This window comes from Dermacentor silvarum, chromosome 7 (assembly GCF_013339745.2).
Source record: "Dermacentor silvarum isolate Dsil-2018 chromosome 7, BIME_Dsil_1.4, whole genome shotgun sequence".
NCBI classification, from domain to species: domain Eukaryota; kingdom Metazoa; phylum Arthropoda; class Arachnida; order Ixodida; family Ixodidae; genus Dermacentor; species Dermacentor silvarum.
In genome coordinates this window covers 182,639,229-182,667,047 of record NC_051160.1, presented here as the reverse complement: position 1 = coordinate 182,667,047, position 27,819 = coordinate 182,639,229, and the positions used below count along the sequence as shown (strand labels likewise).

Genomic DNA, 27,819 nt, shown 5'->3' with positions numbered 1-27,819 from the left:
CCTCCTCCTCCGAGAGTCACCACGTTTTTTTGGTAGTGGCCGGGGTGCCGTATGGAGCAACAAATTTGACAGGGCATCATTCACGCTTCTTTGTGCACCCATCCGGTTCTGAGTAGCAGCGCAGGCTCGGCTGTGCGCATAATAGGCAGTGCACACCTTCCATACTGCAAAGTGAGGGGACGGTGGGAAAAGCTGTGAGAGCGAAATTCTTGGCTTCGTCACTTCACTTTGCTTGCTCACTTACTATATATATATATATATATATATATACGTGTTTTCATACTTGCTGGAAGTGGTGAAGGACGACACGCACACGCTTTTTTTTCTTTGTTCTTTTCTATTTTAGATGCGGAGCATCTTATAGCGGCGGCCTGTCCCGCGGCGTCGTTGGCGTCGGCGTCCGTCCGCACCTCTCCTCATTCTCTCCACGCCAGTTGTGCGACAACGCCTCTGTCCTCCTCGCCCCCTCTCCACGCCATCTGTTCGATAACGCGCTTCTCCCTCCGCGTCTTCATCCGCCACCTGTGTGATAGCGCGCGCATGCGCGCCTCTCTCTCTCCTCCTCCTCTCCGCGCCAGCTGCTTATATAAACCCGGTGCATGCGCCGCTGCCTCAGTTGCTGCTTCGGTTTAGTCCCGCTGCGCCGTCCGATGCGCTGAATGGACGCCAACGAATCTGTCAACGAACTGTCTGGCACATCTTCAAACAGCAGCAGCCAGTTCATTAACAGAACCGCGAGCACCTCTGAAGACAAGGCTGCGCAGAGAAGAGCTCGCGACGCAGAACGTAAACGTCGGCGACGCGCAGCGGATCCAGATTCAGTTCGCCAACGCGAAGCCGCTTCGAAACGTCAGCGTCGAGCAGCGGATTCCACACTTCGAGAACGCGAAGCCGCTTCGAAGCGTCAACGTCGAGCAGCGGATCCTGAACTTCGGCAACGTGAAGCAGCGTCGGTTCGAGAACGTCGAGCAGCAGAACCTGAGGTTCGGGACCGTGAAGTTCAACGTAAACGTACGAAGCGAGCGGCGGAACCCGACCTTCGAGAACGTGAAGCCGCGTTGGTTCATGAACGTCGAGCAGCGGATCCTGAGCTTCGGCAACGTGAAGCAGTGTCGGTTCGAGAACGTCGAGCAGCAGAACCTGAGGTTCGGGACCGTGAAGTTCAACGCAAACGTACGAAGCGAGCGGCGGAACCCGACCTTCGAGAACGTGAAGCCGCGTTGGTTCATGAACGTCGAGCAGCGGATCCTGAGCTTCGGCAACGTGAAGCCGCGTCGGTTCGACAACGTCGAGCAGCAGAACCTGAGGTTCGGGACCATGAAGTTCAACGTAAACGTACGAAGCGAGCGGTGGAACTCGACCTTCGAGAACGGGAAGCCGCGTTGGTTCGTGAACGTCGAGCCGCAGAACCTGAGGTTCGGGACCGTGAAGTTCAACGTAAACGTACGAAGCGAGCGGCGGAACCCGACCTTCGAGAACGTGAAGCCGCGTTGGTTCATGAACGTCGAGCAGCGGATCCTGAGCTTCGGCAACGTGAAGCAGCGTCGGTTCGAGAACGTCGAGCAGCAGAACCTGAGGTTCGGGACCGTGAAGTTCAACGCAAACGTACGAAGCGAGCGGCGGAACCCGACCTTAGAGAACGTGAAGCCGCGTTGGTTCATGAACGTCGAGCAGCGGATCCTGAGCTTCGGCAACGTGAAGCCGCGTCGGTTCGAGAACGTCGAGCAGCAGAACCTGAGGTTCGGGACCGTGACGTTCAACGTAAACGTACGAAGCGAGCGGCGGAACCCGACCTTCGAGAACGTGAAGCCGCGTTGGTTCATGAACGTCGAGCAGCGGATCCTGAGCTTCGGCAACGTGAAGCCGCGTTGGTTCGAGAACGTCGAGCAGCAGAACCTGAGGTTCGGGACTGTGAAGTTCAACGTAAACGTACGAAGCGAGCGGCGGAACCCGACCTTCGAGAACGTGAAGCCGCGTTGGTTCATGAACGTCGAGCAGCGGATCCTGAGCTTCGGCAACGTGAAGCAGTGTCGGTTCGAGAACGTCGAGCAGCAGAACCTGAGGTTCGGGACCGTGAAGTTCAACGTAAACGTACGAAGCGAGCGGCGGAACTCGACCTTCGAGAACGGGAAGCCGCGTTGGTTCGTGAACGTCGAGCAGCAGAACCTGAGGTTCGGGACCGTGAAGTTCAACGCAAACGTACGAAGCGAGCGGCGGAACCCGACCTTCGAGAACGTGAAGCCGCGTTGGTTCATGAACGTCGAGCAGCGGATCCTGAGCTTCGGCAACGTGAAGCCGCGTCGGTTCGAGAACGTCGAGCAGCAGAACCTGAGGTTCGGGACCGTGAAGTTCAACGTAAACGTACGAAGCGAGCGGCGGAACTCGACCTTCGAGAACGGGAAGCCGCGTTGGTTCGTGAACGTCGAGCAGCAGAACCTGAGGTTCGGGACCGTGAAGTTCAACGCAAACGTACGAAGCGAGCAGCGTAACCCGACCTTCGAGAATGTGAAGCCGCGTTGGTTCATGAACGTCGAGCAGCGGATCCTGAGCTTCGGCAACGTGAAGCAGCGTCGGTTCGAGAACGTCGAGCAGCAGAACCTGAGGTTCGGGACCGTGAAGTTCAACGTAAACGTACGAAGCGAGCGGCGGAACCCGACCTTCGAGAACGTGAACCCGCGTTGGTTCATGAACGTCGAGCAGCGGATCCTGAGCTTCGGCAACGTGAAGCCGCGTCGGTTCGAGAACGTCGAGCAGCAGAACCTGAGGTTCGGGACCGTGAAGTTCAACGCAAACGTACGAAGCGAGCAGCGTAACCCGACCTTCGAGAATGTGAAGCCGCGTTGGTTCATGAACGTCGAGCAGCGGATCCTGAGCTTCGGCAACGTGAAGCAGCGTCGGTTCGTGAACGTCGAGCAGCAGAACCTGAGGTTCGGGACCGTGAAGTTCAACGTAAACGTACGAAGCGAGCGGCGGAACCCGACCTTCGAGAACGTGAACCCGCGTTGGTTCATGAACGTCGAGCAGCGGATCCTGAGCTTCGGCAACGTGAAGCAGCGTCGGTTCGAGAACGTCGAGCAGCAGAACCTGAGGTTCGGGACCGTGAAGTTCAACGCAAACGTACGAAGCGAGCAGCGTAACCCGACCTTCGAGAATGTGAAGCCGCGTTGGTTCATGAACGTCGAGCAGCGGATCCTGAGCTTCGGCAACGTGAAGCCGCGTCGGTTCGAGAACGTCGAGCAGCAGAACCTGAGGTTCGGGACCGTGACGTTCTACGTAAACGTACGAAGCGAGCGGCGGAACCCGAAGTTCGAGAACGGGAAGCCGCGTGTTAACGTCAACAACGAGAGGCTGCTCCCGATGCTGCACGCGAGCGTACCATATCACATCGCGTGAACGCCGTTATAACGACCGCGATGCTCCGCATCAGCCCATGGTTCCCCTCGGGAAGGTGGTGTAATTTTTTAATTTATTTATTTGTATTTAGTTATTTTTTTTCAGAAGATGTTGCAGCTGAACGAGCAGTAGCATTTGTGCTCATTTTATTATATATTATAGTTGAAATGTAAAGGATGACAAATGTGCCTGTAGAACAACGCGAAGTGCTGAATGAATGTTTTCTTTTCTTTTTTTTTTGCGCTGTTTATCCAAGGAGAACGGTAGAGCAAGACAACGTTTGTGTAAGGGGGTAGTTCGGCGCAGAGCACCACTTGTCAACTTGCCCCATGCATTTCTTGATTCTAGTCGAATAAAATAACCTCACCCCTCGAAAAAAAATGAATGGAAGCGAAGTAGCGGGAGCCGTATTTAAGAAAGCTCGCGACAAAACCCTGAGCGGCACACAACGTTTAAGTTACACCCAAAAAGCGGGCACATGGATCTCATTCGATTTGGCTACATTAATTTACTTATGTTAGTATAGGGTGAAAGCCCGAAAGCCTTACATAAAAAAGTGGCCAGCTTTTTTTTTTCTTTTTCGTAAACAAGAAAGCTGCAAACGCGGATTTTTTGAAGACGGAGGCAGATGATCCCAGCCTTTGCTCGTGCGTGGTAAAAATGGCTAGTACGGCATGTACCACTATGAATTCGTGGCCGCTGCAAGAAGAAATGTAGGTGGGAGGTAGAAGAAATTGTCCTTTAAGGAGCGGGAGTAATAAAATAAATCGTAATAAACAAACTCAAGTCAGATCACATACGCCGTGATTCGAGAAAAGGTAGACCAAGCGTTGATTTCATAGAAGACATACTGGCTACACGTGAGAGCGCTATACTCAGCATGCGGTTGGTATTGCTAATTGAAAACTCAACATTAGTATTCCAAAAATGTTGTGTGTGATGTGTATCCCGAGATATCTTTAAGAGAAAAAAGTTACTAGAGGTGTACCCTTGAGGCTGTAAATGGGAGTCTGAATTTGATACGGAATGCGCGATACTTTTACAGCGTAAGCTGTTATGAGCTCTTTCCAATATTCCTTTCGGTTCGCAATGGTGTCCGCCGCCGCTGCTGGTGACCGTAACCGCTATCGCCGGAAATGCGAAAAAAAGTACCCAGTCCCCGTCGGGATCAAACCCAGGCCCGCTGCGCTGGCGTAGGATACTTTACCACTGAGTCACGCAAGCGCTTGCTATCAGACAGCGGAAACAAATGCCCTATAAACGCGCCCTAGGCAGGCGCGCAGGCGCAGACGACGAGATGCGATTCAGACGAGGCCAGCAATCAACGCGATCCGGAACCTCCGCCAGTATGGTGGCGCCATCTAGTTAAAGCGCCTGAAAACGCAGCGTTCTCGACATGCAAGTTGCATATAGCAGTTGCATGCTGCAGGTAACTGGACCTAGTTAACTCAAGCAGGCTAGGTGACAATTTGTCACCAGCCCGTTATGAAAATTTCAAAAACAAACATCGTCAACATCAACAACGTAGCCATGGATCAAGGGATGTGAGAAGTGCGCCACGTATTCTGGATGGCTCTTCGGTACACGTTATGGCGTCTCCTGGCGAGGTACGAACCGCTGCTGAAGAAGCGAATCATAGAAGCGAACCTGCGCGGCTACAACCAGACATCATCGGGCTCAGCAGACTGCTGTGTAAAGAGCATTACAAGCCGCAGCTCGCCGTCGACGCCGGGCGGACAGTTCAGGTTGTTCTCGTCAAAACGAGGCGAAGAGACTTTGCCGCAAAGACCTTGTTGTGCGTGGTGCCGAAATTGTAGCTACTCTTGAGCCGCTCTACCATCTTACGCTGTGACCTGGACTGTGATTTCTTGCTTTTCACTGTTAAAATTTAAGGTTGATGAATCATATGTACCACAACGACGAGAGCTTATGTATGCCACTTTGCGAAGTCAAAACATTGTTTGGTTTATTGATTAGATCATATAAGACGCAAAGGTCAGCGAACAGTTTAATCGAATATTGAAAAGCATTCCAAATAGTCAACCGGCCGACAATGACCAGGCCGCCACCGACCATGCCTAGGAGCTTTCCTGAGTGAAGTGGTGTGAGGGTCGCATGTTTTCAGCCGTGCTAGGGCTGCCACCTGCGCAGTATCACCAAGAAGCTACTCTTCATGTAACCAGGAATTGGAGACCGTGGTGCCGAGAACAACAAGGACAACTTCAACATTGCCGACATACTCTACGTGCACAAGGTGTCGAATTTGTTGAAACGTACGAGGGGGAAGGTTGAAGTGCGCGTTGTGTTTTCAACTTCGGGTCGCCTGTGTAGCCTGTATAATAGAAGGTGAATGCCGAGTAGGGCGGGCCTGCATCATGGGACACGAAACACGTTACGGTTTTTTCTGTGCCGCAGGGAAGCGGTGTACCAAGTACCGCTGTCTAGCGGTCGGTCGTATATCAGGCAAACGAGGCGGTGCTTAAGCGACCAGCTCGCTCAAGTCCTCCCCAAGCAGCGTTAGCATTCCGGCTTTGCACTGCAGCTCGTGTGGACGCGGGCCCGTATTCAGTTGTTGGCGCATTTCGTTTCCACACCAATACACGCGGGACATTTTCGAGGCCTACGCTATTTTCTGGGTGAGAGGGAAACGGGTGTCAGGAAGCTATCTGTGCAAAAAGAGTTCACCCACTTGAAGCTTATTATTTTTTTCGTATTTCTTTCTTTTCATTAAGCTTATATCATTTTTTTAACCAGAAGTTAATTTTATTCGGCAGCGTTCATTTTCTTTGTTTTCCCATTCTATTTTCCTTTAATCACCTTTAACCTTCTACTCGCTCTTCGTTCTCAGTGCTTAGTGCCCCGTGCGCGTGCCTTTCCCTAAATTCTCTTTAGGTCGGTAACTTAACCGCTTTCAGCCGTCCCTCAAGATTCATAATTGTGTGGCGCGGTGTTCTTTCACTCTCTCTATTTTTGTGTTTAGTTCTCTTCTAACGGAGGGCGTCTTGTGTCGCGGTTCGTCTGACCAAACCTCTTCTCTTCCCCCCTCCCTTTTTCTGTCGAGGCGTTGTCCCGGTTCTCAGCCTCTCCGCCTTCCCCCTTCTCGTCAATGTAGATATATCTGGCGACGCGCAAAATAAACACGCTGCTACAAGTTAGCGTTGCGTTTGTCTCAGATTCTTGTCCCTTCTACTCGTATTCGCTGTTTTTCATTTTAGAAATATGTACCAACACGAAACTCTCCTACAGCATGGCGCCTGTTCTTTCTTTGACGATTATTTCTGCGGCTAGGAATTTACACCTGCTGTGCCAGCTGGTCATGAAAAATGAAAAGAACGCGAGACACAGCTTTCTGGGATAGGACCTAAGCCTATAATAAAGCGGGAAGCAGGCGACACTACTACGCGGTGCGATATGCTTTTCATACAGAAAAATAGTATAGGACACCGTCATGTACAATGACTTGCATTGTACTAGCAATAAACTTTATAGCCGCTACAGAATTTCAGCTAGCGTTGCCGCTAAGTGGCACAGATGATTGCACCATAAAGTTACGCAGTATTTCGAAATTCCCTATCGGCGAAACTATTCAAACATGCAAATGTAAGCACGCATGCTTTTTAATTCTATACCCCCATGAATTTCTCATTGCGCCTATCTAGGATGCACAAGGAAAGCGCACATTGATGCGTTATAACGCATTGCGCTTGGGCCACTTGTAAATAATCTCCGATCGAACGATTCATGAAAATAGAAACAATTACGTCAAAGTTATTAGCATTCGCTATAAAAAGTTGATATGCAGAACATACACATTTAGTGAGAAGCAAAAAAAATGGACCAAGTGCTATCGTTGCAGTTGGCGTGATCGGTAAAAAGTTCAAATCAATATTGCATGGTGTATAACTTATATACTCAGGAATGACCAGCGAATGCTGCGAGAAAACTAATATTAACATGCGGTTCTGTTTGACAGGCCGATATTGACGGATCTATCAGAACTGCTAAACAACGTGGCAACGACTTTAGCGACTGCAGCGCAATAAAACACAAGGACGACACAAAGAAATGACCAGGATAATGTACCAACAGCCGAACTCGCCACGTTAAAGCCTATAGCATTGAACGGACTTTGTTAACCAATGTTTGGAGACGTACAGCCAATGACGGCACTCTAACGGCAAAGCAGGCCCGGGATAGCCAGTTGCGTTGCCCGGCTTAGGCTCTAACGGACTTTCACAGGCAAGCAAGAGCTAGATGTCTGATACTGGGGCTCTGCCAGCACTGGCATTACGGAGGTAACAGCGGGCCTTCCTAGGCCCCACCAGTGCCGGATCAATACCAACATGGGTCCTAGTAGGCCCCATGTAATGTGCTGTCTGGGTCACGGGCGTATTCAGTGGTTGCTTGTGCGGGTGAGGGCAGCAAGGTGTGCAAGGGCGACGCAGGCTCTCTGTCATATAGGAAATAGAAAGGAGAATAGCCGGTGGTGTCGTGACGCGATGAATTATACGCGAACGTCACATATGGTAAGTGAAGATCCCATTCGTGGTGGCTGGCCGCAACGTACTTCGAAAGCATGTCGGCGATGGTCCGGTTGAGGCGCTCCGTGCGTGAAGCCATTGGTCTGTGGGTGGTATGACTTACTGAAGTTCTGCTTTGTCGAGCAGGAGCGCAGGATGTCTTCGTCGACTGCTGAGAGAAAGCTACGGCCACGGTCAGTTAGTAATTGGCACAGAGCACCGTGCACTAAAATGATGTCGTAGAGTAGAGGGTCAGCGACGTCAGTAGCGCAACTTGGCGGGAGAGCTCTCGTGATTGCGTACCGCGGAGCGTAATCCGTAGCAACGGGAACCTATATATTTCCGGAGCCGCAGAGAGGAAACGACACAAGATGGTCTAGACCAACGGGGAAAAAGAGTTCGGGTGGGACGTCGATTGACGGGAGACATCCTGCTGGAAGCGCGGAGGGTTTCTTCCGGCGCTGACGGGGCTTACAAGCGGCAACGTAACGCCGCACGGAGCGGGAAAGACCCGGCCAAAAGAAGCGACGGGGTACACGGTCGTATATGCGCGAGACGCCCAAGTGCCCAGCCAAAGGAGCGTCGTGAAATTGGCAGAGGACAGACGAACGGAGGTGTGACGGAATGACAAGCAGAAGGTCAGGGCCGTGGGGATAAAAAAATGGCGATATACTGTCCCCCGCTTGAGGAGAAACATCTCAAGAGAGGCGTCACCACGCGTTGACTCTAGCCGGTCGATGAGGGCTCGTAATGAAAGATCACGCGTCGTTCGTTTCCAATTTGACGCCACTGTAACACAGAGAAAACGGAAGCGATGGCGTCCGCATCTGCCAGATCTTCCACGGGATAGCGGGACGAACAATCTGCAACCTGGTGCAAGCGTCCCGTCTTATATACGATAGTGAAAGTATATTCTAGCAGGCGTAAAGCCCAGCGAGCGAGTCCACCCGTGAGGTCCTTGAGCGAGGATAGCCGGCAGAGAGTGTGGTGATGAGTGATGACACAGAAGGGGCGTCCGTAGAAGTACAAACGAAACTTCGCGACGGCCCACAGAAGATAGAGGCACTCGCACTCGGTGATTGAATAATTGCGCTCGGCGGGTGATAGAAGTAGGCTGGCATGGGTTATAACGTGGTCATTTCACGCGGGCGTGGTGCTAACACTGCTCCAGTACCGCGACCACTGGCATCAGCTCGAACTTCCGTGGAGGCAGGATGGGAGGCGTGCTAAGGAGAGTAATTAGATAAGAAAACGATGCGGTATCATGAGGACCCCAAGAAAATCCTGCTTGAAGAAGTGGGCAAGGGGACGTGCAATAGACGCAAAATCCTTGACGAAGCGCCGGAAATGGGAGCACAGCCCTACGAACCTGCGAACTTCCTTTGTAGACATCGGGACAGGAAATTTCGAAAAGGTGGGAATTTTGTCGGGACCAGATCGTATGCCTCTTGCATGCACGAGGTGTCTAAGGACGGCGATTTGGCGGCGAGCTAAGTGACATTTTGAAGAGTTCAACTGGAGACCTGCCTATCGGAACACGCCAAAAATCGCTGAAAGACGATCGAGATCCGTGTCGAATGTGGGCGAGAAAATGATGACGTCGTCCAAATAGCACAAGCGGGTGGACTACTTGAAACCCCGAAGAAAAGAGTCCATCATTCGTTCGAAGGTGCCCGGCGTGTTACAGAGTCCGAAAGTCATCACCTTGATTTGATAAAGACCGTCAGGGGTAAGAAATGCAGTCTAAAATAGGTGGCACCGTACAGGCCGTCTAGAGCATCATCAATGCGTGGCAAAGGGTAAGCGTCCTTTGTTTATTTTGTTCAGGTAGCGATAATCTACACTAAATCGCCACATGCCATTCTTCGTTTTGACAAGTACAGTGGGAGAAGCCCAGGGACTATAGGAAGGCTCAATAATGTCCTTTTCAAGCATCTTTTGTACTTCCTGCTGCATAACTGCTCGTTCCGACGTGTGAGCACGATATGGGCGTCGGCGAATAGGGTTCGCATCGCCAGTATTTATGCGATGGGTAACGACGGACGTTTGGCCTAAGGGTCGATTGTCAAAGTCAGAAATGTCGCGATAGACTTCAAGAACGCGGCCGAGGGCTTCAGCTTGAGCAGGTGCAAGGTCAGAGGAAACCATCTTCTCAATGTTGACGGCACTGCCGTACTTCGCGGTATGGGCTGAGCTGCAACAATCTTCGACTGTGAAGGGCTCGACCTGCAGAGTGCTAATTTCAGCTAGTATGATCCCTTGTCGGAGGACTTGCGCGCTCAGCGAGGAATTGACAAGGGGAAGGCCGGTGCCGTTGCCAGTAATTGTCAGCACAGTGTGCGGAACGGTAACAAAATGCGTTAGCATAACCGCCGGAATAGGTGCGACCATTTAATTGCCGTCAAGTACAGCTGGTGTGGAAAACAAGTCGACGTTTGTCACAGATTTAGGCGGAAGGCGAATAAAATCCTTGCAGCTTAAACGGCTTGGAGGAGGGTCAACAGAGTCGGCAAGAGGCAAGTGAAGGCGAAGTGAGCCCACCGAGCAGTCAAACTCGGCAGAATGACTGACGAGAAAATCCAGACCGAGAATGAGTTCGTGAGGGGAATGCTCAATGACGGTGAAGACAACAACGGTGTGTCTCTCAGCATTGGTGATTCGGGAGAGCACATGCCAACAATAGCGACAGTCGCTCCGTCGGTAGCTCTCGTGGACAACACGGGCACGAGCGTCAACTCAGCCATGGTTATCACAAACAGCCCAGAGATTGCCGAGCAGACAGCAATCGCCCAACGGATGCCCGGAGGCCAGTACAGTGATTCTCGTAGTGCAGTAAGAGCTTTTCAGAAAGGTGTAATCTCGCAGCAAGCCTTAAATATCATACAAAAGAGCAAAATCCACTTCCATTCAATCTGATGGTTCCCTGCACACCTGGGAAACATAGAGAAGGCCCCCCTGAATCTCAACGAGATAAGAGCACGCGAGAACTAACCCTCCGCAGTGCCGCCCTCACGGGTCCGGACCATTTCCAAGAGAACAGGGATGCCCCACTCACATATAACGAGATCACTAAACACTTCTAGCTTAGCCGAAGGAAATTTGCCACACCACATCCCACACTCAAGAGACCACAAGCACTCACTTTGAGACTAGTTCAAACCAATACATACCCCCCACCCAAACGCCTACACTACTACATGGCGGAACAATTCCCCTATACACAGTGCGCGAACTGTAATGAAACACTTGACCTCAAACCAGCTCTGGCCAAGCGACCGAACTACCAATGCCGATTACAGTCAGGACCTGGCCAGGTTCGAGGCTGCCATTCGCAGTCTGGATCTGTTTGAACAACTTTGGGCAGTCCAGCAAGCCCACCCTTATGAAAATGAACCATGAGTTTCTGATTAGGACGTTATGCGTTTCTAATGTGCCATCAGACAGGCATCAGAAATGCATCGTCTAATGTTGTTTAGCATCACAAGTACATCACAGACTCAAATGGCAATGCGTATTAGGATTTCTGATGAGAGGAGTACACAGCTTTTTTTTTTGTCATTGCTAATGTCAAAGCACATGACATAAAAATGTGTATGACACGAACTTTTATTTTTTTCTTATTTTTTTAAAATTTTATACAGCGAAGCTGTCCTTGGTTAGGATCTAGAAAAAAAAATGTCTCCGAAATGATGACAAAAGACAAGTGGGCCGATCCTGGAGGTAGTGCAAAAAGGGTCCAAGCGCAATGGCACACGCATGTCATGTGGGCCGATCCTGGCGATAGTGCAGATAGGGTCCAAGCTCAATGGCGCAAACCTCTGTGGGCTCGGCCGGGGACCTGTAACGCGCCCTTGAATTACCCTTGTCACACGTGGAACCCAGAGAGACAAAAACAATGCGCCGGCGCGATGAACGCTGTTGCCCAAACGCTAGTCTATGACGATGCGTGTCGAAACGTCAGTGATAAAACGCAATAGTCTTACCAACTAGTAGCTGTGTCTCATTCTCTCGTGACATAGCCATTTCCCTAGCGACGTCATCAGTTGCCCCTTGGACTCGGTATCGGTAAGACCCGTGTCGCTCACTCCGAAGAGGAAGAGCGCGCCTTCCAGGAGCGCCGCCGCACTCAAAAGCGCGAATGGATGCGAAAGCGACGAGAAGCCGATACGCGCAGCGGCCCAACGTGCTGAGGCCGATGGTGCGAGGTGGTGCGAATCTAGTCGCATAAACTCGCTTTCACTCGCACATGCAGAATACGGCGCGCGGCGATGCAACGAAGTTATGTGTTGTGTCTTTCCAACCAAACATAACCACCAAAGTAATAAAAATGTTAAATATAATGAAGCAAAACCAACAGCCTCGCTGGCCTTCGATCTTTACATAGTGGAAGGGCTCTGCTATTTTTTTTTGGCGCGCGGGGGGGGGGCGGGGGTGGGCTAATAACACAGATTATTAGTCTATCATATCAAGCGCAATTCACAGGCCAATCGCAGTGTTACATAGTTTGCCACAAATGTTGATTTAAAACCAAATCTGGGGTTTATGCGAAATCCGCGATCGAGGCACACTACAGAGATCGTTTCGCCAATTTCTGAGCCTACAGCTGATGTAAACGACAGCAGGAAGTCATCTAAAACGAAGTGACAGCGCAGGCAGTCAAAATCATTCATCTCACGCCCCAGCGACAGCTTCAAAAGATAACATAACCAGATCTCTAAGGCCATGCTTTTGCTAGCTGCAGTCGGCGGAATCAATCCAAAATTAAAAATACGTCATGTAATTTCTTTCTACGATAAACTATAGCGTAAAATGTGGACTGTTTGGTGACTTGTTTTGCCTCGCAACATATATAGGTAGCTGGGCGTAACAAGGCACAAAACATGAGTTCACTGGTTATTATCGTGTTCTACATAAAACTAAGCCTAACATGTCCTGATGTTTAGCATTTTTTCTCGCTTCAATCACTTGGCTGCAAGTTCAATTTTATTTTTGCTTTGCACACAGTATATTACACTTCTTATTTTGGTTTTATTGTTTTGAAACTGTTCCTTATGCTGTAGCTTTTATTTCTGTGTTTTTTCTCTGTTTATACTACACGCATGTGCAGTTTTTGTGCATGTTAGAATTCGAACAGTAGTGTGGCAAATATGTCAAAAGTCTAAGTGTGCAGCGTGCTTACCTTTGCTTACCATTGTTACTTTAGCATTGCTATTTACAATAATTTCTGTCTTGTCCTCAGATTAACTGCCACTGGCAAATACACATATGATGAGCTTAAATTTCTTGAAATGAAATGTGAACGTGTAGCCTTGTGACAGTTGAAGTATGGCAGCAATGTCGAAGCTAACTTGCGCCAACTATTACTACAGTATGCAAACAGACAGATACCCATCCCTGCATTTGTGCATTTTCTGAGAACCAGCCATGTCCACTAGGTGAAATTTGTAGCGTTCTTTTGAGTTTGCTGGTCTGTTCATGTAACTTTTCAGAACAAAATTTACACTGTGAGACAAGGGAGACCCTTACTAATGGGGCTGGCTCACAAGTCTTTCTATTTATGCGGTATGCCTCACTGATTTTACGTGCCAATTTTCTACTGTAGGTGAAAAATAGGTGACGATCGTAACCTGGTGTGATGGGGAAACGACAACGACAAGCTTGCCGGTGTTTCCAGTTGGGCCCAGGATCCTTTAATAATGACACGGCAGACAGGAGCTTGCTACACGAAACACAGACTTTAACAGACACGCTAGCACGATACAGACTATTTACATACAGACGATTTACATGTACGTGGACTAGAGTCCGCGAATCGTTTGTCCTATATAAACATGTGCCTAGCACTCATGCGTCACCACTCGCCCGTGTGCCTCGTCATTGCGGTGCCCGTGACGGTGGTTGTGACGGAGCGTCGTTGTGGCTACGTCGCTGCTGTCGCGCCGCACCTTGTCGCGACGTGGCAGCAGGAAGAAAACAGCAGGCCGGTAGAACACCAGGCCACTGCTGTAGCTGGCCAGTAACGCCTGGCCTGTAACGCCTCGGCCGCTATAACGTCGGGCTCGGTCGGCGGACAGGTAGCTCAGGCGCCCGGGTGGCCAGCAGGAAGCACTGCACCAGGCCGCTGTCACAGCAGGCCGCTGGTACACAAGAGAGCAGAGCCACGAGCGGGATCCACGACCAGGTCCGCACGGTAGCAGGACGCCCGGTCGCCAGTCCTCGGGCTCGCTCAGCAGGCTGGCAGCTCAGGCGTCCCGGTCCAAGCAGGAAGCACTGCACCAGGCCGCTATCACAGCAGGCCGCTGGTGCGCAGGAAAGCCCAGCCACGAGCTGGATCTCCGACCAGGTCCGCACGGTAGCTGGACACCCGGTCGCCGGTACCCGAGCCTGGAGCCGCCGTTTTGCGAGCTTGCGTTCGAGGCTGCCGCTCGCTCTCACGCTCTGCGTGCTCTCGTGCCACTTCTTTGTTCGTGGCACGTGGTGGTCTTCTTCCATTATCATCATCACCAATGCCCTTCTTGGTGCTGCCATACAATCACCAACACTTCAAGCTGGCTTGTCACGCACTTTGTTTTGGCACCGCCACACGCCACTATCCACATCATCACACCTGGCCAGCAGTCCTATTGCTGCAATGCACGGCCAAGACGGATGAGCATACTGGTCTTTTGAGTCAAATATGGTTGATATCTTAAGTACATATTTAGGCATCAGCCAGCCTGCACTATATGCATTTGACCACATGTGGAAGGAGTACAATACACTGCCTCGGACACACACTCGACAAATTTAGTGGTATCTTTAACCAAGCAAGTCTCGCTAGCCGGCTCGCCTTTCACTTACGAACTGTCGTTCATATCCTGTCTACATTATTTCTTTCTGGTTACATATGTGCATAGCAGTCCACGAGCGAATTGAGAAAGACACCCAGGCAAGGGAGGCTTGCTTATTTAAAGATACCGCCAAACTTGTCTTGTATCCGTCAGGGGTTGTGTGGTCTATTCCTTTCATCATGTGTATATTTGGTCAGATTTACATGGGGCAGATTGGGCGGTGCCTCAACATGTACCTAGGAGAGCACCAACATCGGTGGGACATAGTAGACATAGGCCAACATAGGCATGGCATGGTGGACTTGAAATGCATGAGAACTATGCTGGTAGCTCATGCAAATATTCTATAACGGCTGGCTTTTAAATGTCTCGGGGTTGCATTGGGTTGCCCGTACACCAGCACTCCTATGCTTGTTTCCACGCCAAGTGATCATATAGAATATTTTCCAATTCCCGCTAGCAATCCACAAGCACTGCTGCTCTTTGTCGAGTGGAAACCAATACAGCCAGAGTAGTTCACAACACGTACACCCCACAGCGGATCGGCATTGCATGTTTGTACAGCCAAGAGAAATTTGGGCATACTGTAGCTACTGCTACACCCAAAGGCTACACAGCGGTTCCTCAACGACTTTATGTGAACCAACATTGCATAAACGTTTCACACAACTAACATCTCCAAATCGTTGCGCAGCAAGTGATACAGTGTGTATTCCAGTGGTTCATTGCCAAGTGTTGTTAATTTTCTGTCCTTTCATCATGCAGGGTACACGTGCACTCGCTTCAAGACGACAACCCTCCACCTCAAAAACAGCCTCTCCTCAAAGACTAGCAAGGAGACTAAATGAAAGGAAAATAGCACATCCGTAACCAGACAGATACTATGTGCTCCTTACATTTAACCTCCTTCTCTCTTTAAGGAAGCGTGGTATATGCTCAATAAATGTTTTTATCAACTTTTTTTTCGTTGAGAAATGTCTAATGTGCAGCATATGTACGGGCCCACGTACATGTTGGATGTTGGAAAAGTGCTGCACCTTAGCTTGATATATGTATATCAAGCACGAAAGACACATCAGAAAATGTTGCCACACGTGGTGGCTAATTTTGTTTTAGGAATTCTATGTATGCCAGCAATCTAATGTATAAACTCAGCAGAGGCTCATTAGGAAGACATGACACAGTCACACGAAAACTGCTTTGGAGCACTCATTAGGAAGACATTTCATGCTTACAAGAAAAACACTCATCAAGTATGCATCAGAACGACGGTGGCCAATATGTTTTAGAATGACATTAGGAACACATCAGAATATTTCCGAAGAAACACATCAGAGACTCATTTGACTGTAATGTTAAAAGTCATCAGACCTTCATGTGAAACTCATCTCATATTTTCTTAAGGGCACGACGCGGCCGCGAAGCTCCGTCTTCCGGTCCCGACGTGAGATTAGCCCTTCTATGGGTCACCCCATAGCCTTGCAGGACCAAATAAAGCTCTCCATCCATCCATCCATCCATCCATCCATCCATCAGCGACTCGTACAGCTCAGTTAGGGGCAGGCGTCAGAACTTCCTTGAGCCGACGGCGAAGAGCAGCACTCATAATGGACACATGTGCCCCGGTGCCAGTCAGCGCGCACACAGAAACATTGTCAACAAGAACGTCCAAAGATAGTTGTTCGTGGGTAGGGTCAATCGAGGATTGCGTGCCAATGTCGTCAATGCAGCTCCACCTCCTGAAGCTGCACTGTCTTGTTTTCCGATCGGGGGTGCTGCGAATAGGTCGGAGAAAGAGCGCGCCGTGACGGAGACAAACGAGATTGACGGCGGGAGGGAGAAGGTGAGTGGGAGTAGTGGTGTCGCCGGGTCAGATGAAGGGTTGGGCATAGAAGGAGAGAATGAAAAGGGACGCGGGTGGTAGTCAGCCGAATAGCGCGTCGGAGACGTCCATGCTGCAGCGGCTGCGGCAGTGGCGAGCGATATGTCCAATGCGGCAGTAGTTAAAACAGATCGGCTTGTCGTCCACGGTTTGCCATTCGGACGGATTGCGCTGTCCACAAGAGGAGTAAGAAGAGCGGGGTAGATACGTGCGGTGAGAAAGAGGTTCCAAGGGCACGGAACGAACGGAGTGCAGGCTGGCGTTGGACAAATCTTGACGGACGACGGCGTGGATCAAGGAGATCATCGCCAGTGAATGATCAGCTGACGGGAATGAAGGGGCCGCCGGTTGTGCTGCTTCGACCTCACGACGAATGATGCGGGCTAAGAGGTCGTCACAAGATGATGTATCAACTGCCTTAAGAAGGCGCGTGATATGTTGGGATAGCCGGCGGCATTTAGCATGCTCGAGATGGCGGCATTTCTTGAGGATCGTATCGATGCTGGTGACGTTGTTAAACATCAGTAGATTGAAGGCGTCGCCAGCAATGCCTTTGAGGACGTGACTAACCTTCTCGTCCTCCAGCTTGTTCGGGTCTGCCTTGCTACAAAGAGCAAAGACGTCGAAAATGTACGACATGTAGGACTCGGTCGACGTCTGTACACGTGTGGCAAGGGCTTTTTTCGCATTGAGTTGGCGACCCAAAGGATTGCCAAAAAGGTCGCGGAGCTTCTCTTTGAAGAGATCCCAGCTCGTGATCTCCTCTTCGTGAGTGTGAAGCCGTGCCACAGGGGAGCCAGCATAATAGTCGGATCCCACCTGTGACTGGTGCGGACACGTTCGTACAAGCGGAGCCAGTCGTCAACATCAAAACACCAGGATCCCGAGAGGGTAAATGGTGACGTAGGTCATTGCTTCAGGCGTAGATGCTTGCTTAGACGAAGTGCCGCCAGGAGGAGCCGAAGTTGCATTGGCGGTGTTGCGACCACTGCGAAGCTCCATGGCGGCTGCGGGGAACGTCCACCTCCACCAAATATGTAGCTGATGCTGAAGGCTATTTTCAATTTATCAACACGGAAGCCAATGGAGGCGAGATTGCGACGCTATATCAAGCGGGAACACGTCGTCGTCCTCCTCTTGACTGGAGCCACACTGTGGCGGCTTTTCCGTATCAATATTCCACAGGAGTTCCGTGGTGTCTTACACCACTTGCGATAGACGCGCTGCTTTTGGGGTGGGTCACCAACACAACCTGGTTTTAAGCATGTCTCTGAACAGTCTCTCCTGGCGGCACCATTAGCTCCTAAGTATCTTGCAGATTCTCATCACGAGGCACGCGGATGCGCGCAGCATTCCAGAGAGGGCTTGTAGATCCGTAGGCATGAGAACAGTGCCAAGAGACCGCACGACAAACACACACGGCGATGAGCGGAGACAAAACAGCTGGGTTTGACAAGTGTTGGTTTTGACACATAAAAGAAGCTGATGAACAACGGCGTAGTGGGCGAGATGGGGGTTTTCCATAATGATTGAAGATACCGCTACCGAGACAGGCCAAGGAAAGAGCGCCGGGACACACAGGGCGCTGACTTATGCGTTTGTTGTAAAAAACATGTTTTCTTTTAAAGCTACCAAGCATGCGCGCATGTTCATTGTCAATAAAGAGTATCTGTTGAACCACAAGTCATATCACTAAAAACTAGTAAAAAACAATATATTTGCCGGATGGATATTTATGCAATCAAGAAATCTTGTCATCATAAGGTGAGCACTAGTCTCGAAGCACAGGTGCTTCGTTGCAGGGAGGCTGGCTTCAAGGACTCAGTTCTAGTCTCATGTGCAGGTAAAATCCTCTGGAAGTTTAAAACTGCCAAAGACTACTTGGAGCAGCGCCCTAGTCCGGAAAAAGAAAGTAGCAGTAATGCCCTGCGTTCATTCCCTCTCACACAGATTTACAAAAGCAGGGGCCAGGTATGGTGTGAATCTTCCCTTTTCAGCTCCCAATAAAGCGGCTAAGGTGGCAGCAGCTGTCAAAAGAAAGAGAGAATGAATAGGAAGGAAGACAGGCTGTATAGTAAAAAGTTCGTCCCCTGTAAGCTGGCTGTTGTCTACCAGGTCTCTTGGTCCTGCGACCGTACATACATAGGGCAGACAGGCCGATGCATTAATGTGAGGCTATTGGAGCATCAGAATTCATCAAAAAAAGAAATCTACTAGCATAGGAAAGCACTATTTCAAATGTCAGTGTATACCGTTCTTTGTTGACGCTGGAATCCTATTTGTACACAATGATAGCAGTACAAGAGAAGTGGCAAAGACATTTCATACATCTAGAAAAGCTAGTGGCTGTGTTGGTCATCCATGCGTAGCTTTATCTTCTAAAGAAAAGGGCTTGTTAAATTGGGGTGAACAACGGAGATCACCATAAGTGCGACCACGAGGTAATGCTTGGGATTGACAATCGCTCTTTATTGACAATGAGCATGCGCGCATGCTTGATGTATGGCTTTAAAGGCAAACGTTATTTTTCTCCAATAAACGCAGTTGTATGCCATCGCCGTGCATGTGCTCGCTCTGCTTCTTTGTCCTGTGTCGGTAAGGTTGTTTTTAAGTATTATAATTATACTTATGTTTTTAAGCATTATAATTTTGTGCTGAGGTAACGTGATAACTACTGTTCTGTTATTATGTTGTGAAATTGATCTGTGCATTGACTGTTCACTCCTGTATGGGCCTGTTATTAGGCTCACAGTATCAAATAAATAAATAAATAAATAAATAAATAAATAAATAAATAAATAAATAAATAAAAACCACGTACTCGCCCAATCTACCAATATTTTTCAGCACTGACGTTTTTGGAGACTATTGCTCCAGGAGCGAGCTTGTGAAATGGGAGGTGACACAGCTGGCCCTGGACAGGGCATTCACACGCACTGGAGGGCAGACAGCTAAAGGACTAGATGACATACCTGCCGGTCTTGTTAAGCACCTGGGAAGTGGGGAACAGGGTGAACATGTCAATATGTTGTTTTTTTTTTGGCATCGTAGTGGGCAACCCAATTCCGGGACTGACTGAGCAGAAGGGTGTGTCCCAAACAAAACAAAGGTGAAGATGCTGGTCTTGTAGGGGATTACAGGCCATTCACAGTGAAAATAATTTTATACCGTATCTTCGCACAAATCCTCTAGAAATAGATGAGCAAATGGTTAAAGAACAACGACGTGCTCACACAATACAAAATGGGTCTCGAGCTGGCCGCTGCCTAGAGGACAATCTTTTAACAGCAAAGCTGTTTAAGCACGTGTTTAGTCCTGGGAGTGTGCGCAGGAAAACCTCGCCGAACGATGACGTCATTCCGCGTCGGCTATGAACGCCGAGCCTCGCAACAATTGTGCAGGTGGAGCTAAACCGTGACGTAATCGCGCGCGCCGTCGCTTTGCCCAGCTTTGCCGAATGTCATCCTGCCGAGCTCCCGCATAGCCGTGTCGCCACAGCTGTGGTAGGCGGAGCGAAGACGTGACGTCACTGCGATGATCCTCATGATAATAGCTTCGCGTCGCAGCTGCGGCGACAGAATGCCCCACGTCTCCGCGCCGAGCGAGCACATCGCCGTGAGAATAGGGCGACCAAAGAAGACTTGCGAAGAAGAGGAAGCGCGGTGCGAAAACCGTCGCATCGCTACTCGACAGCCGATGAGACGACTTCGGACCAACCCCTAGTATCGCGCCGGTGAAGCGGCGGCGACATGTGGGGAACTGGAAGAATATCCCGAGTTACGAGCTAGCGTTAGCGAGCAAAAGTGTGTGCGCAGCCAGAAGCGTTGACAGAACGATTCGGGCCTGCGACTTAGCCGATCCGAGATAAAGCTAGGTGGGATCGACAGCGTAGCTGCTTGCACAGTCTTCGCACCACTAGTGTGAAGCTGCCCCCATTTTTTGTACGAGTACAAACAGTCGGATTAGCTTGCAAACACTACAAGTTGCTCGCAAGGAGCCGTGAAGCCTCATTGCTTGATTTCTGGACGTATCAAAGGCATACGAAGGTGTACCCCGTAATATTTTATTCCACTTGATTGTAGAAATCCGAATGTCGTGAGTATGGATTGGTCTCTTACGCCGCCTCTGCAAAAGCAACACTGCCGTGGCATGCTTTGGTGGAGCCCAGTCCAAACCAGTTATCGTGAGGCAGGAACTCAAACAGGGCAGTACAATGTCACCGATGCTATACAGGGTGTTTCAGCGAACACTTTCAAAATTTATTTAAGGTTACTTGTGGCAGATAGCCCAATTCTAATTAATGAGCTGGTCTACTCGATGAGGCGGACATGCACAAAAAAAATGAAATGCATAATCGACTAATCAACAAAAATTCACAAATTTAATTTTTAACTAAGTACTTGATGGCCCACATTCCAACTTACAAATTGTAGCCGTGGAGTTCGCAAGGCGGATCCACTTAGAATTAATTCTCAGGATGGCGCCAGTTTCGAGATATTAATTCCCGAAATTTGCGGAGAAATGCATTGGCGTTCCAGTTAATTTTGTGCTTCAATGCATAAAGCCCCGTTTTGTTAAGAAACTAACTGGAACGCCAATGCATTTCTCCGCAAAGCTCGGGAATGAATATCTCGAAACTGGTGTCATCCTGAGAATTCGTTCCAAGTGGATCCGCCTTGCGAACTCCACGGCTACAATTTGTAAATTGCAATATGGGCCATCAGGTAACTAGTTAAAAACTTAATTAGTGAATTTTTGTTAATTATTCGATTATGCATTTCAATTTCTTTTGCAAGTAATGTCCGCCTCTTTGAGTAGACCCGCTCATGAACTAGAATTGTGCTATCTGCCGCAGGCAACCTTTAAGAATTTTTGAAAGTGTTCGCTGAAACACCCTGTATATGCTATACGTTTCTGAACTGGAGCAAGCACTTGTACCAGCTGGGGTCTTCTTTGTTTCGTCAGGAACGTGCACGACGCAGCCCTAGGGACTTGAAAGCTGCCTGGTTTGGTTTACGATGACGATATAGGCCTGCTAGCAGGGAGCCCAAATGATCTTCAGCAGCTGGTCACACTCTCTACAACCTGCCTACACCACCTCGATGTTCGCTTGAATGCCTAAAAAGTATACCGTGTTGCTGCTCTCAGGCCCACAGCCAACGTTTTCCTGCCAGGAGGTCAACGGATATAGTGGGCCTCTGAATACCATAAGTTACCGGTATTCAGTTACCGGAATGAGAGCGCGGGGACTGTATCCGTCCCCCCTGTATCCGTTCACCACTGTATCCGTTGACCGTATCCGTTGACCCACTGTATCCGTTGACCGTTAAAGGGACACTAAAGAGAAACCGGAAGTTCAGCTTTAATGGTAGATTGTCCTATCACCCTCACAGACATACCATTCTTACTGCGAACAGAGGTTTACTGCGAACAGTGGGCAACGCAGCAGCGAAATGGGCAACACGCTCAGGAACCCCCTTTTTTTACCTTTTCCAGATTGCGGCTCTGCTGACAAAGTGCGAGCTTTTGTTGGGCTGCCACACTGCAAGTGCATCGTGGAATCACGATATCGGACAGCTTCACATCCCATTATCGGATCCTGGTGACATGTGCCACGTCAACAAGATATCGAGCCCTGGCATCACAGCGTACACACGGGAACAACCATGGGTGACGTCGACTCACGTGACCCTGGCAGGAGGACTTAAAAATGAAGCCAGCACCGTGCTACTCCAGTGGGCAACGCAGCAGCGAAATGGGCAACATGCTCAGGAACCCCTTTTTTTACCTCTTCCAGATTGCGGCTCTGCTGACAAAGTGCGAGCTTTTGTTGGGCTGCCACACTGCAAGTGCATCGTGGAATCACGAAATCGGACAGCTTCACATCCCATTATCGGATCCTGGTGACATGTGCCACGTGAACAAGATATCGAGCCCTGGCATCACAGCGTACACACGGGAACAACCATGGGTGACGTCGACTCACGTGACCCTGGCAGGAGGACTTAAAAATGAAGCCAGCACCGTGCTACTCCAGTGGGCAACGCAGCAGCGAAATAGGCAACATGCTCAGGAACCCCTTTTTTTACCTCTTCCAGATTGCGGCTCTGCTGACAAAGTGCGAGCTTTTGTTGGGCTGCCACACTGCAAGTGCATCGTGGAATCACGATATCGGACAGCTTCACATACCATTATCGGATCCTGGTGACATGTGCCACGTCAACAAGATATCGAGCCCTGGCATCACAGCGTACACACGGGAACAACCATGGGTGACGTCGACTCACGTGACCCTGGCAGGAGGACTTAAAAATGAAGCCAGCACCGTGCTACTCCAGTGGGCAACGCAGCAGCGAAATGGGCAACATGCTCAGGAACCCCTTTTTCTACCTATTCCAGGTCAGTAGATATTTGCCGACGGCCTGCTGTCGTAACGATAATAGGTTTTTACTGCTGCTGCCTTGCCCGCTGTGTCTTGAACGCCTTCTTGCTCAACTTAAAAATATACCTATAAATATTTTGCTTTGTGGCGACGTTGAGGCCAACCCTGGTCCTACCGAAAAGGAAATATTGATGGAACTTCTTGCCAGTCAAAATTCATTGAAAACAGCTATACAAGATGTACAGTGGCGTCTCAGAAAGAGATTGGCAAGCAAGTCAGTTCATTAACTGATCGTGTTGATGGTTTAGAGCGCCATCTGAGCAACTTAAGTGTAGTTACTAAGTAGGTCCAGGATATGGAGACCACGATGTCTATGGTTAGGGCGGATCTAGCCTCCTTTGTTGAAAAACTAGATGACCTAGAAAATCGTAGTCGAAGAAACAACTTGGTCATTTACGGTCTGGACGAACCACGCAATGAATCTTTTCAGGATCTTGAAGAGAGAGTAAAAGACTTGTTCCACAGTAAATTGGGTATTTCTGTGGCAAATATAGAAAGATGCCATAGAATTGAAAACAAACATGCTAGCCATGGAAGACCGGTCATGCTTAGGTTGCTCAATTATCGTGAAAAAAATGACAATTTTGAAGGCTGCATTCAAATTGAAGGGTACGGCTGTTTCAATATCGCAAGATTTCTTGCGTAGAGTTCGAGAAATTCGAAAGAAGCTTTGGAACAGTTATACTTTAGAAAGAAATAATGACTCGAAAGTCAAACTTGTGCACAATACACTGAGCATAGACGGGGTTTTCTTTGACTGGGATGAAAAGAAAGGTGCACGTGTACAACGAAAGAAAAATCAAGATAGACGTTTTGTACCAAAGCCTCAGGAGCTCAATATACTTAACGTGAACTGCCGGAGCGTTGTTATCAAAGTCACAGAACTTGAGGAAATATTGGTGACTCATAACCCTGAAATTATTATTCTCACGGAAACATGGCTAAATGGTTCTATAAAAGACAACGAATTTGTTCCTCGTGGGTACAATGTGCACAGGAAAGATCAAGGTAGCAAAGGCGGGAGTGTTGCTTTACTGTTCAAGGCGCGTTTTAAAATTTTGAGAATGCCAGATATACCGAACATCGAGGGAATGTTCTGTAAAGCTTATCATGGCGCAATTAGACATGTATTGGGAGCACTTCACCGACCACAAAATTCCTCTCTTGATTTCTTTGCTTATTAACAAAGTTACCTGATTGCTCATGTGAAGCCTGGTGATCGATTAATTCTGGGCGGTGACTTCAATATGCCAAACGTAGATTGGTCAACCTTCACACTAAATGTTTCTAATGACAAGCTACAAGAAGGGTTGTTTCATATGATTATTTCTTTTGATCTGCGGCAAGTAGTTGACAGTTTCACTAGAATACATGGTAACTGCTGCTCCATCCTTGATCTGTTTTTCTTAAGTGGATCTATTACGGGGCAAGCAGAGTGCGAAGTACTGCCTGGAATTTCCGATCACTCTGCTGTGCTGTTGACCTTTTCGGGCATCTCTGTGAACAAGTCTTTTGATGTCATTTCCGTGCTCAACTTCTCGCGCGCAGATGATGTCGCCATATTGGACATGTTTTCGTTAAGTTTTGACTCGTTCCAGGACAGCAGCGAAGACATACGTACATTGTGGAATCAATTTAAAGATCCTGTAAATGATTGCATAAAGCGCTTTGTTCCTTGCATGCTAAAGAAAAGAAAAGGGAAATATCCTTGGATTTCACGGGACACATTGCAATTAAAAAGACGGTTAAAGCGCCTGAAGACAAAAAGAGGTACCACAAGAGACTTGGACGCTTTGCTTATTAAAAATTTTGAACTCTCTTCCGAGCTAAAAATGAAAGTTTTTTCAGACAAGCAACGCTACTTTGGGGAGAAACTTACCAAATTTATTTCAACATCCCCTGAAAAGTTCTGGAGGCTTATTTCTCCCAGTAAGCAAATTAATGATGCTTTCATCGTAAATGGTGTTTTGAGTGATGATAGTGAGTAATAGCAGATGAATTTAACTTGCACTTTAGATCTGTGTTTACACATGACAGTGGTTCATTGCCATACTTTCATGCTTCATAACCTCTATGTCTGACGTTTCTATTAATGAGAATGGAACACTTAGCATGCTCCTTAACCTTGATATTAAGAAATCACCCGGTCCTGATGGTTTGCCAAATGAATTATTAAAGCGTTATGCGCCACGGGTCTCTAAATATCTGAGTGTACTGTTTTCTAAATCACTAAATGAAGGCGAGATTCCAATCGACTGGAGAACGGCAGCAGTGAAACCTATCTTCAAAAATGGCAATAAGCAGCACGTATTGAACTATCGTCCTATTTCTTTGATTTCAACATCATGCAATCTTCTGGAGCATATAATACATAACTACAATACTGAGTTCCTTTCAAAGAATTAATATCATGCCATCAGCATAGCTTCAGAAACGGTTTTTCTACATGCACACAATTGTTAACTACTGTACACGATTTCGCTAAGGCAATAAATTTAGGTAAGCAGGTTGATGCAATCTTCATGGACTTTGCGAAAGCCTTTTACAAGGTTTTCCACAAAACGCTACTCCACAAACTTGATGTTACTCTGGGTAATGCCAAAATTGTTACTTGGCTATCTGCATATCTTTGAAACCGACATCAATGTCTTTCATTTAAAAACCATGCCCGTTGACTCTGGCGTTCCACAGGGTTCAGTACTTGGGCCACTTTTGTTTCTTGTTTTTATTAGTGATATTGTTAATGACATTCCCGTGAAAATTAGACTGTATGCAGATGATTGTGTAATGTATTCAGAAATAGATAGTGTCAGAGACCAACTACGAATAAATGAAGCCTTCGAAAAAGTTGTGAAATGGTGTAGTGATTGGCAAATGGCTAAAAATTTTGACAAAACTGTATTTATGAAAATTTCGTGCAAGCGTAGCAATCTGCACTTCCAGTACTCGGCATGTAATGTCTTGCTAACTGATGTTGAGAACATAAAATAAGTTGATATTTGGATTTCTAAAGATCTTAGATGGAACAAACACATCAACACTGTGTGCAATTCTGTCAATCAAAAGCGTTTCTTTCTAAGGCGGGCTTTGAGACTGACAACACCTGAGGTTCGCCTTCTTGCATTTAACGCAATTGTGCTGCCGCTTTTAGATTACGCATCTATAATTTGGTATCATTTCACTAAAAAAGACATTGATAAAGTAGAAGGTATTCAAAAGCGGGCGGTTAGATATATATACATACATATATATATATATATATATATATATATATATATAACAGCTTTGGGCGCACGTCGATGACAGCCTTGCTAAATAGAGCCAATCTGCCAACTCTGACCCAAAGGAATCGTGTTCTCCGATTTCAATTATGGTTTCAGTTCATCAAGGGACACTACAGTGTAGATATTTCCGAGCTTATTTCCTTTTCATCGGGTTATGCTCCAAGACAACGGCATGCACTAACATTTACCCCCTTCACTAGCCGCAATAATTGCTTTAAATACTCATTTTTACCCAGGGTCGTGACTGAATGGAATCAGCTGTCCAACGATGTCATGTTGCAGCGATCCCTGAATTTGTTTATGTCCCATATTGTGTAATTTCCTTATTTTTCATTTCGTTGTGTTACATTTGCACTTGCAGTATATGCATTGATTCAGTTGTACTCGAAGCGTATATTTTCTTTCATGATATCTGTATTGTCTCTTTACTAGTACGTGTACATGTAATTTTTGTCTTTTGTTTGCCCTGCTAATTATGTCATGATGTTGTATCCCCATCCTGCAAAAATCCCTTAACGGAATTGCAATATGTGTAAATAAATAAAGAAAGAAATGAGCTAGAAAATAGCGAAAAACTGAAGGATAGGTGCTCACGCCCCTTTGAATTTCCCGCACTACACGTTCGTGACGTCGGAGATCACAAACGCAGTCCGGCCGCGATTGGTCGAGAGTGATTTATCGCTGTTAATAAAACGCAAAATGAAATACACCTTAAAGGTACATAAACAGCATTTGCCAACTTCTTAAGCTGTTTCAAGCGAGGACGCACAAGTTTATCGCAAAATTAAATAAGAAAAAATGGCGTGGCGTTACATGCGGTCGTGATAGTTTCGTAGTTCAGTTTTTGCTCCATGCATCATCGCGCGCGCCTGTTCCGCTCTACAGTGTTGCAGTGTTTGGTTGCGTGTGGCGAGGCAAGAAAAACGTTGACTTCGCAGGAAACAGCCAGGAAATGCCTCGCGTGTGTAGTGTTGAGGGCTGTGTAAACGGCGCAAGGCGCTTGCTCAGGGGCAGCGGCCGTGTTGACCCGACTGTGTCTTTTAATGTGGTGCCGCGCGATGAGCACCGGCGTTCGCAATGGCTCATTGCTCTGCCGATGATAAAACGGCAAAAGAGCCAGAGAAACGGATGGTGTGCTCTCTGCATGTCTCTCCCTCGGATTATGCATATAATCCTGCCCTCGGAAGGTATCTTGGCGTGCCCCAGAGGCCAGTCCTTTCTCGAGCAGCTGTCCCATCAATGTCGCCTTCATCAAATCTCCTACTGATGCCCCTGCAGCAGCAAAGTGGCGGCTGGGTGAGTGCTGAATGTCATTAAAAAAAGACACGCAAAACCATGCCGAGTACACACGTAACTTTCTACGCTTGTTCTGTCGCGAACATCGTCGACTGGCGGATCGGCCGCCTCACCTTCCGTCGACGAAAACGAGGCTTCGCTTCCGTGTGTGCGGCCGGCTGCTCATCGCCAT

The 27,819-nt window shown here is 48.4% G+C and overlaps 1 protein-coding gene across 1 annotated transcript; it reads right to left on the bottom strand.

Moving 5' to 3' along the window:
- Positions 1 to 611: 611 nt before the first annotated feature.
- On the bottom strand, positions 612 to 27,819 carry LOC125947271 (uncharacterized). Its single transcript, XM_049671688.1, has 7 exons — positions 27,761 to 27,819; positions 22,414 to 22,468; positions 17,196 to 17,450; positions 2,496 to 2,706; positions 2,118 to 2,225; positions 1,362 to 1,469; positions 612 to 1,037 (listed from the first exon to the last, which is right to left on the bottom strand). Exons 1-7 carry the CDS (start codon positions 27,817 to 27,819, stop codon positions 724 to 726), a joined length of 1,110 nt encoding a protein of 369 aa, XP_049527645.1. The 3' UTR covers positions 612 to 723.